The following is an 18566-nucleotide window of genomic DNA, read 5'->3' as shown; positions in this document are numbered from 1 at the left end:
TAAAGTGTTTGCCGTTGGGTTTTCGTTTGGCTGGTTGTGTGTACACAGTGTATACAAGTTGAGTTGTACAGAAGCCCAAGAAAGAGCAAGAGACAAAGGGTGGTGGGAGCAGGGGGTGGGGCGGGGGCGAGAACAGGGAGGAGGGGAAAGGAGACCGATAAAAAATAGAACCACATCCAGACAACAATGGGGGGTGGGCAGCGGGTGGGGGCCAGACACAGACAAATCGCTGTAGAAAAGGAGTGGGAGGGGCAGAGAGAGGGGACCCTTCTCCCCCCTCCACCTCCCCAAGCCCCTGCCCCAGGTATGTACAATAAATAAGATTAAAAATAATTAACAAGATGCGTTTTCCCCTCCCACCCGACGCCAAATGCCCTGGGGAGGGAATGGCCTTTAGCAAAGATCTTGGCCTGCAGGGGGGACTTGGGGGGAAGGGGTCCCCCAGCTCTCTGAAGCCACCCCACCCCCCCCCCAGCCATACATAGACTTTTCCTATACATTATGTACAAGGTGGAGGGGGAGGGGGCTGTGGCTGTGGAGGGGGGGTCGGGGCAAGGGGAGAGGGAAACCGTTACTAAATAGACATTTATACATATATATAAATAATTTCTCTGTACACCGAACAGTGGGAGGAATGGGGAGGGAGTGGAGGGGGCTTGGGAGAGGGGGGGAGTCGGACTTTGAACCCTGCCCTGGAGGGGGCAGCACAGACACACCCTGACCCATGACCCCCTTTCCCCGGCGACGGAGCCCAGGTGTTAGCTCCTGAGGACACGGTTCTGTCCCAATTCTCGGTTCATGGAGGAGGCGCCCCCCTCACAAGCTGGGGCGGGGTCACCCGCAGCGGCTGTGGGCCTGTGCTTGGGCCAGCAGGTCACTGAAGGAGTCAAAGAGCTGTTCCAGCCATGGCTGGTTCCGCATGCACTGCTGGACCACCTCCTCCTGGCCCAGGTCCTCGGCGCCGCCCTCGATGGCCAGGGTCTGCAGGGGTCAAACATGGCACTGGGGAAGGTGGCACACCGGCCTCTGGGGAGGGAAGGGGCTGGGGCATGGGGCCTGGGGTGTCAGATGTCAGTGTCCCAGGGAGACCAGGGCTGGGGGCTGCATTCTTAAGTCCAAGACAGAAGGACCTGAACTCTTGGGTCTGAGGCAGGACGGGGCTGGGCTTGGACCCTCGGATCCCAAGAGGAAGTCAGAAAGGTTGGAATCCCAGGGCGATGGGTGCTGTGGGTGGGGCTCACCTGGTCCCGGCAGCGCAGGAAGGTGTGGTATTTATAGTGGTGGAGCGAATGGTAGAGTGTATAGTATCCCGACTTTTCCAGCTCAACCTTGAACTCCTGGGTAGGAGTGGAGATACCTCAGCCCCTCCAGCCCGGCACTTGGCAGCCCCTCTCCTCCCTTCCCACATACCGCCGGCACTCCCCACTCCCAGCCCCAGCCCCAGTGCCCACCTGGGCTCTGACCACACTCCTCTTGAGCTTGCTGAGCGTCTTGCGGTTGTAGGGTTCCCCGGCGGGCCGCAGCCGCACAGCCCCCTCTTCCGGAGAGCCCTCCCCACTCTGCTCCACTTGCAGCTGTGGGAACGTGTGCAGAGCATCCTGTGGGAAGCCAATGGGTCAGCTGGATGCCGCCCTGGATCCATAAACCCCAAACCCAACAGCCAGGTCTCAGATCCGTGCCTCAGTTTCCCCCAGGCTGCAGATCAGGAGAGACAACTAGAGTCTCCTCAAAGGACAGAGGAGGCTGGGCCTGACCAGTGATGCTTCCACTGTGCCTTCTGGCCTGGCTCAGATTCTCAATGTCACCCAAAATTCTACCCCAGAATTCCCAGCCCCATCCTAACCATCTACCCCAGAATTCCCAGCCCCATCCTAACCATCTATCCCAGAATTCCCAGCCCCATCCTAACCATCTATCCCAGAATTCTCAGCCCCATCCTAACCACCTACCCCAGAATTCCCAGCCCCATCCTAACCACCTACCCCAGAATTTTCAGCACCATCCTAACCACCTACCCCAGAATTCTCAGCCCCATCCTAACTATGTATCCCAGAATTCTCAGCCCCATTCTAACCACCTATCCCAGAATTCTCAGCACCATCCTAACCACCTACCCCAGAATTCCCAGCCCCATCCTAACCACCTACCCCAGAATTCTCAGCCCCATCCTATCTATCCCAGAATTCTCAGTCCCATCCTAACCACCTATCCCAGAATTCTCAGCACCATCCTAACTACCTACCCCAGAATTCTCAGCCCCATCCTAACTATCTATCCCAGAATTCTCAGCACCATCCTAACCACCTATCCCTGAATGCTCGGCCCCATCCTAACCACCTACCCCAGAATTCTCAGTCTCATCCTAATCACCTATCCTATCCCAGAATTCTCAGCCCCATCGTAACCACCTACCCCCAGAATTCTCGGTCCCATCCTAACCACCTACCCCAGAATTCTCGGCCCCATCCTAACCACCTGCCCCAGAATTCTTGGCCCCATCCTAACCACCTACCCCAGAATTCTCAGTCCCATCCTAACCACCTACCCCAGAATTCTCGGTCTCATCCTAACCACCTACCCCAGAATTCCTGGCCCCATCCTAACCACCCACCCCAGAATTCCCAGCCCCATCCTAACCACCTACCCCAGAATTCCCGGCCCCATCCTAACCACCCACCCCAGAATTCCCAGCCCCATCCTAACCACCTACCCCAGAATTCCTGGCCCCATCCTAACCACCCACCCCAGAATTCCCAGCCCCATCCTAACCACCTACCCCAGAATTCTCGGCCCCATCCTAACCATCTATCCCAGAATTCTTGGCTCCATCCTAACCATCTATCCCAGAATTCTCAGCCCTATCCTAACCATCCCATCTACCCCAGAATTCTTTTTTTTTTTTTTTTTTTTTAAGACAAAGTCTCGCTCTGTCGCCCAGGCTGGAGTGCAGTGGCGCGACCTTGGCTCACTGCAAGCTCCGCCTCCCAGGTTCACACCATTATTCTGCCTCAGCCTCGCGAGTAGCTGGGACTACAGGTACCCACCACCACACCCGGCTAATTTTTTGTGTATTTTTAGTAGAAACGGGGTTTCACCATGTTAGCCAGGATGGGTTGTTGTTGATCTCCTGACCTCGTGATCCACCTCCCTTAGCCTCCCAGAGTGCTGGGATTACCAACATGAGCCTCCGCGCCCAGCCATCTACCCCAGAATTCTAACTCCCGACTAATAACACATACTTCTCAGACCTACTCTAATATCCTACACTGGGATTATCTACCCTAGTGTAACATCTCACCCACAATCCTCAGTGCCAGCCTAACAATCCATCTCAGAATTTGTAGACTAGATTCATATCCTCCAGAGTTTTTATAACCTAATGCTACCCAGAATTTTCCAACCCACCCAGCACTCTACCCACGAATTTTCAGAGTCGCATAACATTCCAGCTTAGATTTCTCCACACCAGTCTAAGAATCCATTCCAGAATTCTCGGTCATCCCAACGTCCCACCCATCATTCTGAGAAAACTACTATCTCACTCAAAATTCTCTGAGTCATATTAATATCTCTCTCTCTCTCTCTCTCTCTATATATATATATATGTGTGTGTGTGTTTTTTTTTTTTTTTGAGACAGAGTCTCGCTCTGTCGCCCAGGCTGGAGTGCAGTGGCACGATCTCGGCTCACTGCAAGCTCCGCCTCCCGGGTTCACGCCTTTCTCCTGCCTCAGCCTCCTGAGTAGCTGGGACTACAGGCGCCCGCCACCACACCCAGCTAATTTTTTTGTATTTTCAGTAGAGACGGGGTTTCACTGTGTTAGTCAGGATGGTCTCGATCTCCTGACCTCGTGATCCATCCGTCTTGGCCTCCCAAACTGCTGGGATTACAGGCGTGAGCCACCGCGCCCGGCCTGTTTTCTTTTTTTTCTTTTTTGGAGACAGTCTTGCTCTGTCGCCCAGGCTGGAGTGCAGTGGTACCATCTTGGCTCACTGCAAGCTCCACCTCCTGGGTTCAACTGATTCTCCTGCCTCAGCCTCCAGGGAAGCTAAGACTACAGGTGCCCACCACCACGCCCAGCTAATTTTTTATTTTGAGTAGAGACGGGGTTTCACTTTTTTTTATTTTGAGAGAGCCAGGGTGGTCTCGAACTCTTGACCTCAGGCCATCTACCGGCCTTGGCTTCCCAAAGTGCTAGGATCACAGGCGTGAGCCACTGTGCCCGGCCTTCCTGCGTATTTTCTAAGACTAACTTCCCACCAGCCATCTCAGCACCAGCCTAATAGCCTATCCCAGAATTCTTAGTACCAGCCTAGAATCCATCCCAGAATTCTCAGAATCACTGCAAGTCTTCCAGAATTCTCAAAGCCAGAATAACATTCGATTCCAGAAGTCTCAGTTACCCTAACATTCTATCCCGGAATTCTCAGTGCCACACTAACATCCCAACCAGAATCCTCAGAGCCAGTTTAACACTGGATTTCAGAGCCCTGATATTCCATCCCAGAATATCCCAGAAGGGAAATCATACAGATGACTTAACACTGAAGCCTGGGATCCTAATAGCCTGCATTGGACTCACAAAGAAGCCATCGGTCCAGTGCCCGCTTTGGGTGCAGGCCTAGTCTATGTTTGGCTCCACACTTGTTCTCCGCAACAACAGCCCAGCCTTTCACAACCACCCCTCTGCTGCCCCAAGGCCCACAGCTCCTCCCCACATGGGCTTCATGGCTGTTGAGAACCCAGAGATCTCCTGACAGTCCTGCCCTCAACTCTTCTCCCATCTGAGCCCAGAAGGACGATCTCCTTCCAGGATCACCCCCGCCAACAGCGGCCGACACGTACATGTCTTCTCCATGTGGACCCTGGGCCCCAGACACCCCCTGCCCAGACCCCCAGGCACCTGCAGGGCTGGGCTTAGCGACAGCCGCTTCAGGACTTTCTTCTTGTGCTCATTCAGCAGGCCGTCTATCTTCCGCATGGGGGGCAGGTACAGCTCGTCTGATGGACAAGGACATGGTATCAGGAAGGCCACAGCCTCACAAAGCACTGGGGCCAAGGTGGGGTCATGGAGTCTGGGTCCCCAAATCCCCTTCCCACTCAGAGACAAAAGTACAGGCCCCAGCCCCCTCCTCCTTCGGACCCAGGAGTCCAGGCCCCAGCTCCCTCCTCCCTCAGACCCAGGAGTCCAGACCCCCAGCCGCTCCTCCCTCAGACCCAGGAGTCCAGACCCCCAGCCCCTCCTCCCTCAGACCCAGGAGTCCAGGCCCCAGCCCCTCCTCCCTCAGACCCAGGAGTCCAGACCCCTAGCCCCTTGACCCCCAGCCCCTCCTCCCTCAGACCCAGGAGTCCAGGCCCCAGTCCCTCCTCCCTCAGACCCAGGAGTCCAGGCCCCAGTCCCTCCTTCCTCAGACCCAGGAGTCCAGACCCCTAGCCCCCTCCTCCCTCAGACCCGGGAGTCCAGTCCCTCCTTCCTCAGACCCGGGAGTCCAGGTCCAGCCCCTCCTCCCTCAGAACCAGGAGTCTAGGCCCCCAGCGCCTCCTCCCTCAAACCCAGGAGTCCAGGCCCCCAGTCCCTCCTCCCTCAGACCCAGGAGTCCAGGCCCCCAGCCCTTCCTCCCTCAGACCCAGGAGTCCAGGCCCCCAGCCTCTTCTCCCTAGGACCCAGGGACCTCCTCCCTCAGACCCAGGACTCCAGGCCCCAGCCCCTCCTCTCTCAGACCCAGGTCCAGACCTCAGCTCCTCTTCCCTCAGACTCAGGAGTCCAGACCCCAAACCTCTCCTCTCTCACATCAGGTCCAAGCCCTCAGCACCTGCTCCCTCAGACCGAGTCAGCCCCCACCCCTCCTCCCCAGGCCTCAGCTCACCATGCGTGTCCTCCAGGGCCTGGATCATGTCTGGGTCAAGTGCTGTGCTCACCAACATCTCCACGTAGCTCCGGTACATCTCCCGCATCGCCCTGGTTTTGAGCAGACGCCCAGGTACTGCCCGCTCTGCAGAAAAGACAGGACACAGGCTCGTTATCCCAACTTCCTCTGAGACCACCTGTGTGGCAGACACTGTTCTCAACACTGGGGACCGGAAGAGAAATCCCTGCTTTTGGGAGGTCCAAGTCCGCTAGGGAAGATTGACAGGCAAGCGCCAGTGCCATGTGCTCTTGTGGCAGAATCACAGGGACTGCAAGAAGCTCAGAGAAGGCCAGGCACAGTGGCTCACGGCTGTCATCCCAGCACTTTGGGAGGCCGAGGCAGATCACCTAAGGTCAGGAGTTTGATACCAGCCTGGCCAACGTGGCAAAACCCTGTCTCTACTAAAAATACAAAAATTAGCCAGGTGTGGTGGCACACGCCTGTAATCCCAGCTACTCGGAAGGCTGAGGTAGGAGGACGGCTTGAACCCAGGAGGCGGAGGTTGCAGTGAGCCAAGATTGTGCCATTGCACAGCCTGGGTGACAGAGTGAAACTCGTCTCCAAAAAAAAAAAAAAAAAGCCAGGCATTGTAGCCCATAAAGTGCTGTGGCCTGCAATCCCAGCACTTTGAGAGGCCGAGGCAGGCAGATCACCTGAGGTCGGGAATTGGAGACCAGCCTGACCAACATGGAGAAACCCCATCTCTACTAAGAAATACAAAATTAGCCGGGCATGGTGGTGCATGCCTGTAATCCCAGCCACTCGGGAGGCTGAGGCAGGAGAATCCCTTGAACCTGGGAGGCGGAGGTTGCGGTGAGCCAAGATCGCACAATTGTACCCCAGCCTGGACAACAAGAGCGAAACTCCGTCTCAAAAAAAAAAAAAAAAAAAAGGGCTGGGCATGGTGGCTCACACCTGTAATCCCAGCACTTTGGGAGGCCAAGGCAAGTGGATCACCTGAGGTCGGGAGTTCGAGACCAGCCTGACCAACATGGAGAAACCCTGTCTCTACTAAAAATACAAAATTAGCCGGGTGTGGTGGTGCATGCCTGTAATCACAGCGACTCGGGAGGCTGAGGCAGGAGAATTGCTTGAACCCAGGAGGCAGAGGTTGCGGTGAGCTGAGATCGCACAACTGCACTGGCAACAAGCCTGGGCAACGAGAGCAAGACTGTCTCAAAAAAAAAAAAAAAAAAAAAAACTCACAGGAGGCATCAGACTCACCCTTGTTCAAGATCAAACAAAGGCTGAGCCTTGAGTGATAGCTCAGAGCACTTAATTGTGGCTTCACGTAAGTCTAAAGCAGCAGCATTGTTGGTTTCCAGAAGAGGGTATCCAGGGAGGTCAGATCATAAAGGGGCAAGGCTGAGGGACGAGATGGGAGCTGGCATTGCACAGGTCAGTGCAGGCCAGACCACACTGGGCCTCCAACACCAGGCAGAAAGGGCAAGGGCTTTTTCTGGTGGGTACTAGGGAGCCATGAGAGAGCTGAGAGCAGGGAAAGGGTGAGTGTAAGCATAGAAAGATCTCTTCTAAGCCAAGCAGGGGACAGACTGGAGGAGTGAGGCTGAAGTCCAGGCTGATGGACCAGGTAGGAACGAATGGAGGTGGGGCAGGGATGGAAGCAGAGGACGAGGCTGAGCTGGGCAGGCCTGGGAAAGGGTGGAGGGGATGGGGGCGGACAGGGCTGGGAGCTGCCCAGCTGTGGGGGCGACAGGTAGAAAAAGAAAAGAGGAAGGCCGGGTGCAGTGGCTCATGCCTGTGATCCCAGCACTTTGTGAGATTGAGGCGAGTGGATCGCCTGAGGTCAGGAGTTCGAGACCATCCTGGGCCAACATGGTGAAACCTCATCTCTACTAAAAATACACAAATTAGCCGGGCATGGTGGCACACATCTAGTCCCAGCTACTTGGGAGGCTGAAGAAGGAGGATCACTTGAACCCAGGAGGTGGAGGTTTCAGTGAACTGAAATTACACCACTTTGCACTTCAACCTGGGTGACAGAGTGAGGCTCTGTCTCAAAAAAAAAAAAAAAAAAAGGAAAGAAAAGAAAAGAAAAGAAAAAGAAAAGGAAAAGAGGTGAGGATGGCTCCTGGGAAGTCTGGTCAGGTGACTGTGTAACCAGAGTCCGGTCCCTAAGATGGGGAAGCCAGGACACGGAGCTTGATGGGATTTGGGGGTGTTGGGGAAGGTCTGTGGGGTGGCCAGGGGCAGAAACAGGGCTTGGGCTCACTGAAAGGGGTCATGACCCCAGCAACAAGGCGAACAGCTGGTCAACAAGAGAGAAGGAAACTGGGACCCTGGACAACCCTGAAAAAGAGCCATTCATTCATTCGTTTGTTCATTCATTTATTGAGACGGAGTTTCCCTCTGTTGCCCAGGCTGGAATGCAACGGCGCAATCTCAGCTCACTGCAACCTCTGCCTCCCAGGTTCAAGTGATTCTCCTGGCTCCGCCTCCCGAGTCGCTGTGATTATAGGCATGCACCACCACACCCGGCTAATTTTTTTATTTTTAGTAGAGACGGGGTTTCTCCATGTTGACCAGGCTGGTCTCGAGCTCCTGACCTAAGGTGATTTGCCCGCCTCGGCCTCTCAAAGTGCTGGGATTACAGGCATCAGCCACTGTGCCCGGCCGCTTTTATTTTCTATACATCTCCCTGCTATATCAGGGCTTTGATGGAAAGAGAATTCCGCCTTCCTCATTTGACTCGCTAATTCTAATCTCTGTTAAAACAGCTACCCCTGTACTGTGTGGCCCTGACCAGGTATCATCACCTCTTGGTGCCTCAGTTTCTTCATCTTTTATTTATTTAAGAAGTTATCCTTAGAGACAGGGTCTAATTCTGTCACCCTGGCTGGAAAGCAGTGGTGTAATCATACCTCACCATAGCCTTGAACTCATGGGCTCAAGTGATCCTTCTGCCTCAGCCTCCTGAGTAGCTGGGACTACAGGCATTCGCCACCAAGCCCAGTTAATTTTTTAAAATTTGTTTGTAGAGACGGGGTCTCACTATGTTGCCCAGGCTCATCTCGAACTCTTGAGCTCAAGTGAGTCTACCACCTCAGCCTCCCAAAGTGGAGGGATTACAGGTGCGAGCCACCACACCCAGCCCCCATCTTTAAAATGAGGATAATTCTACCAAGCTATCTCACGGGGTTTATTAGGTAAAGGTCAAGTAAGCCTGTGTGCAAATGTTTAAAATGATTTCTGGTACATAGTAAGCACTCAACAAAAATCAGCTGTTACCCTTACTGTACATATGTGAATATATATTTATTTTTGTTGTTGTTATTGTCATCACTAACCAGACTTTTTTTTTTTGAGACGGAGTCTTGTTCTGTCATCTAGGCTGGAGTGCAGTGGCCTGATCTCAGCTCACTGTAACCTCTGCCTCCCGGGTTCAAGTGATTCTCCTGCCTCAGCCTCGTTGAGTAGCTGGGATTACAGGCACGCGCCACCATGCTGGGCTAATTTTTGTATTTTTTAGTAAAGCCGGGATTTCACCATGTTGGTCAGGCTGGTCTTGAACTCATGACCTCAGCTGATCCGCCCACCTTGGCCTCCCAAAGTGTTGGGATTACAGGCGCGAGCCACTGTGCCCGGCCTAACCAGACATCATCATAAGCACTGAGGATGTGGCAGTGTGCTGGGCAGACATGGAGTAGACAGGTAGTGTCTACTAAAGATTGGCACTCTCCTATGAGCTTTGTCTATTATGAACCCATTTTACAGGTGAGGTCACTAAGGCACAAGAGGTTATGCCTCTTTCTCAGGGTCACCCAGGGCCTCACAGGAAACCCCACCATCACAGAGCCTCCAGGACAGCCGCCTAGTCCCACATCTTCCTCAGCCCTCAAATCTTGCCTATTATGAGGCAGAACACAACACTGAAGAACAGAGTTCGAGGGACCCTGGGCTCAGTTGCAACTCTGCTGGGCACCCAACACAGACTGTGCTGCCCTCTCTTGGAGCCTCAGCTTCCTCATCTGTAGATAAGGATAACAGTATCTACCTACTAGGATGGGTGAAAATTACACAAGTTAACATCCATCAGCTTCTTAGAAGGCAGCCTGTCGTGTAGTGAGATGCCCCGTGACTGTGAGCTACTGCCATTATCTGTAACATACTGGTTCTTACTGTCCTGCCGAGGCTACCTGGAGCCCTCTGGACAGCCCTCACCTGTGTCCCTTTCCCACCCACCCCTGCAGCCCTGAGGCTGCCTAGGGCCTCACCGTCCTCGCTGGGGGCTCCAGGGGAGGACTCCGAGTCCGAGGAGCTGCCTGGTGGGCCCCCGCCTGCTGCAGCATTGCTGCCTGCCTCCTTCAGCCATTTCTTCCTCTTCTTAGGGGGCGGTTCAGCCTTCACCTTGGTAGGCCGGGCTTTGGGCAGCCGAGATGTGGCAGGTTGTCCCGTGGCGAGACTCCGCTCTGGCCGTGTCTGCCGTCCGCTGGTGGCCCGCTCACCCCGCAATGGCCGCTCTCCACGCGTCACCTTCTCCTTCTCCTTTTCCTTCTCAACAGGCCGCAGGAGGGAGGGCTTCTCAGGGGCAGGGGGCTCAGGCATGGCCGTCTCAGGAGTCTGCTCTGGGGGCTTCTCAGATGTCGTCTTTTCAGGGGTCTCAGGCTTGGGAGGTGGTGCTGGGGCCTTAGGGGGAGGTGCAGAGCTACCCCCAGCAGATGCGGGGTTCTTGGCCTGCCCAGAGCGTCTAGAAGGGAACAGAGAAGGGACTGTAGTCAGCAGCCCCCAAGAATCCAAATTCTCCTCAGGGCCCCTGCTCAGTGCCCTAGGCACAGGAATAGCTTCTCTCATACTGTCCCCTCCTCTCTCTGGTCTCTGTTCCCCTCCCTCTCTGGGACTCTGATCCCCTCCCTCTCTGGGACTCTGACCCCCCTCCCTCTCTGGGTCTCTGACCCCCTCCCTCTCTGGGTCTCTGTTCCCCTCCCTCTCTGGGTCTCTGACCCCCTCCCTCTCTGGGTCTCTGACCCCCTCCCTCTCTGGGTCTCTGACCCCCTCCCTCTCTGGGTCTCTATTCCCCTCCCTCTCTGGGTCTCTATCCCCCTCTTTCTGGGTCTCTGTCCACCCCAGGTCTCTGTAGCCTTCTGTGAGTCTCTGTCCCCTCCCGTCTCTGGGTCTCTGTCTCCCTTTCTCTGGATCTTTGTCCTCCCCCATCTCTGTCCCTCTTTTTCTCTGGGTCTCTGTCTCCTTCTGAGTCTCCGTCTCCCTCATGCGTCTGGTTCTCTGTTCTCCCGTCTCTGGGTCTCTGTTCCCCCACCTCTGGGTCTCTGTTCCCCTCCTGTCTCTGGGTCTCTATCCCCCCTTCTCTGGGTCTCTGTCCCTATTTCTCTCTGGGTCTCTGTCCCCCTCTCTCTCTGGGCTCTGTCTCCTCTCTCTGTCCCCACCCCCCACTCTCCAGCCTTCTCTCTTGCATGCCGCATCCCCATGCCTGTCGGCGCTACATACTACCTGCCCCTGTGTCCCCCATGGTTGGTACCTGACTGGCACTGGGGGCCGATGCCAGGGTTTCCGAGCACAGACCCTCACGTAGTCCTTCTTATTGACATTTTCCAGGAACTTTACATAGAGGCGCTGGTACCGATTTTTTGCATCCCCAAAATACCCCAAATACTATGGGGAGAAAGAGGCACATGAGGAAATTCTTCACACTGCCCAGCCAGATGGCCAAAACCCCCGTGCCCTGGACCACCATGGCAGCTGCTTGGAGCCTGCTGGCAGCAGGGGGCCCCCTTCCAGATACACTGTGGAGTGAGTCACAGCCACACTAAGGGGAACCCCAGCTCCTAGATACCACGCCCCGGGGCCCCCAAGTCCTTGGTCCCCTTTGCAGGCTTACATTACTGGTGGCACAAAACTGCCTCTGGCCATCCTTGATCTCCGGAGTGAATTTCTGCAGAAGGGCCTTCTGGACTCGCCAGATGGGTGGGGGTTCACGCCCCGTCTGCAATGCCAGCTGAGGAGGAGGGGTGTGGTGAGGCCAGCAGGGTCAGCCCTCATTCCTAGACCTACTGCCCCTACGCCCTGGCCCACTGGCTTCCCTCACCATCCCCTTAGAGAAAAGGCAGACACGTCAACAACAAATATCTTCTACCCCCATGATGTGTTCAGCTCTGTGTACAGCTTGAACTTGACCCTGTCGCCTCCTGCCCACCCAGTACCCTGGATTGGGCTGCTCGTTCTCAGGCTGTAGAGTTTGAGTCACTATTGCTTTACGGGGTGAAAGCCCAAAACTTCCTGTGTGACTCAGAGTAATGACAATCTTTGAACACCGCCTGCTATTTACTGTGCTGGACAGGAGAGTATGGTTGTGAGCAAGACGTCCTGTTGTGGTCTGACTGTCCCCCCACATAATTCTCTTTTTACTTTTTCTTTTTTTGAGACGGAGTTTTGCTCTTGTTGCCCAGGTTAGAGTGCAGTGGCGCAATCTCAGCTCACCGCGACCTCCGCCTCCCGGGTTCAAGCCGATTCTTCTGCCTCAGCCTCCTGAGACACTGGAATTACAGGCATGCGCCACCACACCCGACTAATTTTGTATTTTTAGTAGAGACGGGGTTTCTCCATGTTGGTCGGGCTGGTCTTGAACTCCCGACCTCAGGTGATCCACCCGCCTCGGCCTCCCAAAGTGCTAGGATTAGAGGCGTGATCCACCAAGCCCAGCCAAATCTCTGTTGCTTATAAGCCACCCAGTCTATGGTATTCTGGTATAGCAACCTGAGGAGTCTAAGACACTGAAAAAGCCTTCTCAGGTAATAACAGAGGTAATGAGACAGACAAGCAAATAAACAAAACAGGGTGAGTTTGTGGCCTGTGCCAAGAACAGGCAGGTGAGGTTACCTGAGACCATTTCACCAGCATGTCCACAGCAGGGAAGACAGAGCAACAGGAAGGCTCCCTATCTCTGCTCCCCCTGCCCCACAAACACCTGAACACCAACCACCACCACCCTGCAGTTTGTGTGTGCCCCAGCTGGGCGATGGCAACTGATGGACGTGAGTCACACTGAGCATGTGACCTTGAGGACTAAAAGGGCAGCAGAGGCGCCAAATATGGACACAAGAAATAATAGTACAAGTCATAAATGTCCTAATGCCAATTCCCTGGACACTACAGAAGCCTAGAGGAGGGGCCTCAGATTTTTTTTTTTTTTTTTTTTTTTTGAGATGGAGCCTCAGTTACCCAGGCTAGAGTGCAGGGGCGCAATCTCGGCTCACTGCAACCTGCACCTCCTGGGTTCAAATGACTCTCCTGCCTCAGCCTCCTTAGTAGCTGGGATTATAGGCACCTACGATACCAGGCTAATTTTTGTATTTTTAGTAGAGAAGGGGTTTTTGCCATGTTGGCCGGGCTGGTCTTGAACTCCTGACCTCAGGTGATCCACCTGCCTCGGCCTCCCAAAGTGCTGGGATTATAGGCATGAGCCACCGCGCTTGGCCTCAAATTTAAACTGAATCCAAGAATGCTTCCTGGAATAGGTGACGGATGCCAAAAAGAGTCCCTGGAAGGAACATGTCTTTAAAAGGGGGGCCAGGCTGAGTGCAGTGGCTCACACCTGTAATCCCAACATTTTGGGAGGCCGAGGTGGGATCACTTGAGGTCGGGAGTTTGAGACCAGCCCAGCCTACATGGTGAAACCCCACCTCTACTAAAATACAAAAATTAGCCAGGTGTGGTAGTGCGTGCCTGTACTCCCAGCTACTTGGGAGGCTAAGGAAGGAGAATCACTTGAACCCGGGAGGTGGAGGTTGCAGTGAGCTGAGATCACAGCACTGCACTCTGGCCTGGGCAACAGAGCAAGACCCTGTCTCAAAAAGAAAAAGCAGCAGCTTGAGGAAGCCATTGGAGCATCTTGTCAGCCCAGGGAGACCACCCCTACCTCTGCTCCCTCCCACTCCCGGTGTCGGCGACCTCTCAGGAAGCTGTTGACACTGTAGCTAGGATCAGACCCTCTGGCTAGCACATTCTCACTGGGCTTGGTACCTTCCCTCAAACCACTTTTCCTCCCAGCATCCCCACCCCACACCCAGTCATCAGGCCTCACCCTGACTTCAGCCTTGCCCGTTCCCCAAACAGGGCCAGTCAATCCCCAAGCCCCACCCATCCTGCCTCTCATCATGTCACTCATATCACTGACCATGCCAACTGCCGATTACTAGAAAAGTGGCCTGGCCCACAGCCTCCTACTCAATGGTTCCATACCCACAGCTGATTGGAGACTTGACCTGGGGAGCTCACTAGCAAGCTTTTTTTTTTGAGACACAGTCTTGCTCTGTCGCCAGGCTGGAGTGCAGTGGCGCAATCTCGGCTCACTGCAACCTCCATCTCCTGAGTTCAAGTGATTTCCTGCCTCAGCCTCCCGAATAGCTGGGACTAGAGGCACACACCACCACGCTCAGCTAATTTTTGTATTTTTAGTGGAGACGGGGTTTCACCATGTTGGCCAGGATGGTCTCGATCTCTTGACCTCATGATCCGCCCGCCTCGGCCTCCCAAAGTGCTGGGATTACAGGGGTGAGCCACTGTGCCCGGCCTGTTTTTTTTTTTTTTTTTTTTAGATAGAGTTTCGCCTAGGGTGGAGTACAGTGACGTGATTTCAGCTCACTGAAATCTCTGCCTCCTGGGTTCAAGCGATTGTCCTGCCTCAACCTCCCAAGTAGCTGGGATTACAGGCACCTGCCACTAGGGCCAGCTAATCTTTTGTAGTTTTAGTAGAGGCAGGGTTTTACCAGGTTGGCAAGGCTGGTCTCAAACCGCTGACCTCAGGTGATCCACCTGCCTCGGCCTCCCAAAGTGCTGAGATTACAGGCGTGAGCCACTGTGCCTGGCCTTTTTTGTTTTGTTCTTTGTTTTTGTGAGACCCTCTCAGTCCGTTACCCAGGCTGGAGTGCAGTGGCACAACCATGACCATAGCTTACCTATGGCCTCCTAGGCTCAAGTGATCCTCCTGCCTCAGCCACCTACCCACCAAGTAGCTGGGACTACAGGTATGCGCCACCACTCCTGGATAATTTTTGTATTTTTTGTGGCAATGGGGTTTCATGGCCAGGCGCAGTGGCTCATGCCTGTAATCCCAACGCTTTGGAAGGCCGAGGCAGATGGATCACCTGAGGTCAGTAGTTCAAGACCAGCTTGGCCAACATGGTGAAACCCCGTCTCTACAAAAATACAAAAATTAGCCGGGCATGATGGTGCATGCCTGTAGTCCCAGCTACTCGGGAGGCTGAGGGGACAATCACTTGAACCTGGGAGGCAGAGGTTGCAGCGAGCCAAGATTGTGCCACTGCACTCCAGCCTGGGCGACAGAGTGAAACTCCGTCTCAAAAAACAAAACAAAAAAAAGGCCGGGCGCAGTGGCTCACATCTGTAATCCCAGCACTTTGGGAGGCCAAGGCGGGTGGATCACGAGGTCAGCAGATCGAGATCATCCTGGCTAACATGGTGAAACCCCGTCTCTACTAAAAATACACAAAAAATTAGACGGACGTGGTGGCGGGCGCCTGTGGTCCTAGCTACTTGAGAGGCTGAGGCAGGAGAATGGCGTGAACCCAGAGGCGGAGCTTATAGTGAGCTAAGATAGCGCCACAGCACTCCAGCTTGGGCAACAGAGCGAGACTCCATCTCAAAAAAAAAAAAAAAAATAGGAACAGGGTTTTACCATGGCATGCCCAACTCCCAGGTTCGTGCAAACCTCCCACTTCAGGCCTCAATGTGTTGGGATTACAGGCGTGGGCCACTGCACTCAGCCACTGACCTCATCTTGGCCCTATAGGCTGAGCAGAACCAATCAGATTTTCTTCTGAGAAACTGAACTGCGACGAGCTAAGACATGTGGTGTAAGCAGTGCGGATGTAAGCCACTGAGCTACAGACACTCAGACTCGATATTAATGAGAAAACTGCAGGGTCCCAGGCTGGGTGCGGGGTGGCTCGCATCTGTAATCCCAGCACTTTGGGAGGCCGAGGAAGGCGGATCACCTGAGGTCGGGAGTTCGAGACCAGCCTGGCCAACATGGTGAAACCTTGTCTCTACTAAAAATACAAAAATTAGCCAGGTGTGGTGGCAGGCGCCTGTAATCCCAGCTACTCAGGAGGCTGAGGCAGGAGAATCGCTCGAACCTGGGAGGCAGAAGTTGCAGTGAGCCGAGATCGCGCCATCGCACTCCAGTCTGGGGGACAAGAGCGAGACTTCGTCTCAAAAAAAAAAAAGGAAGAAAAAGAAAACTGCAGGGTCCCATTGACAGGGGAGTCCGTCCCAGGACAGAGGCTGTGGACAGAGTACTATCCAGGCTTGAACAACTCCCCAGTCACTTCCCTACTGGCCAGGGGCTCTAAACGGCACAGAGCCTAATGTCTTCATCAGCACCCATGGAACTCACCCCTGCACCCAAGTCCAACATGGCTGGGCCCAGCCCACCAGCCCAGCCTCAGCATTCACTGTCCAGCCATTCAACACCTTGCATCCCTGTACACCTCAAACACAGCGTGCTTTCCCTCACCACAGGGCCTTTGCACAGCTGTTTCCTCTGCCTGGACAACCCCAACACCATACTCTTCTCCATCCAGCAAATTTTTTTTTTTTTTTTGAGACAGTCTCACTCTGTGGCCCAGGCTGGAGTGCAACAGCACGATCTCGGCTCACTGAAACCTCCGCCTCCTGAATTCAAGTGATTCTCCTACCTCAGCCTCCTGAGTAGCTGGGATTACAGGGACTCGCCACCATGTCCGGCTAATTTTTGTATTCTTAGTAGAGACGGGATTGCACCATGTTGTCCAGGCTGATCTTAACCTCCTGACTTCAAGTGATCCACCCACCTTGACCTCCGAAAGTGCTGGGATTACAGATGCGAACCACCATGCCCAGCCAACTTTTTCTTTTTTGAGACAGGGTCTCACTCCGGTTGCCCAGGTGGGAGTGCAATCGAGCAATCTTGGCTCACTGCAGCCTTGACCTCTCAAACTCCGGTGATCAGCCTCTAGGGTAGCTGGGAATATAGGCATGTGCCACCACACCTGGCTAATTTTTTGTATTTTTAGTACAGACAGGATTTCGCCATGTTGACCAGGCTGGTGTTGAACTCCTGAGCGCAAGCGATTCACCCACCTCAGCCTCCCAAAGTGCTGGGATTCCAGGCAGGAGCCACTGTGCCCAGTCTCCACCCAGTGAACTCTTACATGCTTGGAGTATACACGCTGCCCAGCCCTTATGACAACCCCAACAACAGTCCCAGTTTACAGACGGGGGAAGGAGAATGGGCTAGCCTGGCCCTGTCAATTCAGCAGGTCGTTCCCACAAGTGGTTCTTGAGCTTTTGAGATTGATTTTTTTGTTTGTTTTTTTTTGAGACAGGGTCACATTCACTGTCACCCAGGCTGGAGTGCAGTGGTGTAATCATGGCTCACTACAACATCAACTTCCTGGGCTCAGGTGATTCTCCCACGTCAGCCTCTCCAGTAGCCGGGACTACAGGTGGGCACCACCATGTCTGGTTAAGTTTTTTTGAATTTTGTGTAGAGGCCGGGCGCTGTGACTCACGCCTGTAATCCCAGTACTTTGGGAGGCTAAGTCGGGCGGATCACGAGGTCAAGAGATCAAGACCACCCTGGCCAACATGGTGAAACCCCGTCTCTACTAAAAATACAGAAATTAGCTGGGTGTGGTGGCACTTGCCTGTAGTCCTGCGCTACTCGGGAGGCTGAGGCAGGAGTCCCAGCTACTCGGGAGGCTAAGGAGAAGAATCACTTGAACCCGGGAGGTGGAGGTGCAGTGAGCAGAGATCGCGCCATTGCACTCCAGCCTGGTGACAGAGCGAGACTCCATCTCAAAAAATAAAAAATTAAAAAAAAAAAGAATTTTGTGTAGAGACAGGGTCTCACTATGTTGCCCAGGCTGGTCTCAAACTCCTGGGCTCAAGTGATCTGCCGGCCTCAGCCTCCCGAAGTGCTGGGATTGCAGGTTTGAGCCACCATGACTAGGGTGACATGTCGGCTAGAGCACTTCAAATGTGGCTGGTCCAATGGATGTGTTCAACGAGTACAAAGTATTCACAGGATTTTGAAGTCTTGGTATGCAAAAAAGAATGTAAAACCTCTTAACTTTTCATTTTAGTAATACCCCATTTAATAATATTAAAACATCATTAACAGTTTTTCTTTTACTTTTTTTGAGCCTCAGTTTCACGCTTGTTGCCCAGGCTTGAGTGCAATGGCGTCATTTCGGCTCACTGCAACCTCCGCCTCCAAGGTTCAAGCGATTCTCCTGTCTCAGCCTCCTGAGTAGTTGGGATTACAGGTGCCCACCACCACGCCTGGCTAATTTTTATATTTCTAGTAGAGATGGTGTTTCACTATGTTGACCAGGCTGGTCTTGAACTCCGGACCTCAGGTGACTCACCTGCTTTAGCCTCCCAAAGTGCTGCGATTACAGGCGTGAGCCACCACGCTTGGCCAACAGCTTTTCTTTTTTTTTTTTCTTTTTGAGACAGGGTCTCGCTCTGTCACCCAGATTGGAGTGCAGTGGTACGATCTCGGCTCACTGCAACCTCCACTTCCCAGGCTGAAGCGATTCTCCCACCTGAGCCTCTCAAGTAGCTGGGACAACAAGCACATGCCACTATATCTGGCTAATTTTTCTTATTTTTTTGTGGG

General features: G+C 53.9%; 1 protein-coding gene across 2 annotated transcripts in view; it reads right to left on the bottom strand.

Moving 5' to 3' along the window:
* Positions 1-18566, bottom strand: part of PRR12 (proline rich 12) — a 34972-nt gene continuing 16406 nt past the window's right edge. For both annotated transcript variants that reach the window (XM_016936548.4, XM_016936549.4), the window contains exons 7-14: positions 11763-11879; positions 11403-11536; positions 10144-10616; positions 5867-5992; positions 4903-5000; positions 1452-1598; positions 1242-1337; positions 1-981 (exon numbers count right to left, since the gene is read on the bottom strand). In XM_016936548.4, the coding sequence (XP_016792037.1) occupies positions 835-981; positions 1242-1337; positions 1452-1598; positions 4903-5000; positions 5867-5992; positions 10144-10616; positions 11403-11536; positions 11763-11879 (1338 nt within the window). In that variant the 3' untranslated portion in view covers positions 1-834. The remainder of the gene's footprint in view (positions 982-1241; positions 1338-1451; positions 1599-4902; positions 5001-5866; positions 5993-10143; positions 10617-11402; positions 11537-11762; positions 11880-18566) is intronic.

Source organism: Pan troglodytes, chromosome 20 (assembly GCF_028858775.2).
Source record: "Pan troglodytes isolate AG18354 chromosome 20, NHGRI_mPanTro3-v2.0_pri, whole genome shotgun sequence".
Taxonomy (NCBI): domain Eukaryota; kingdom Metazoa; phylum Chordata; class Mammalia; order Primates; family Hominidae; genus Pan; species Pan troglodytes.
This window is presented reverse-complemented; position numbering and strand designations above follow the sequence as displayed.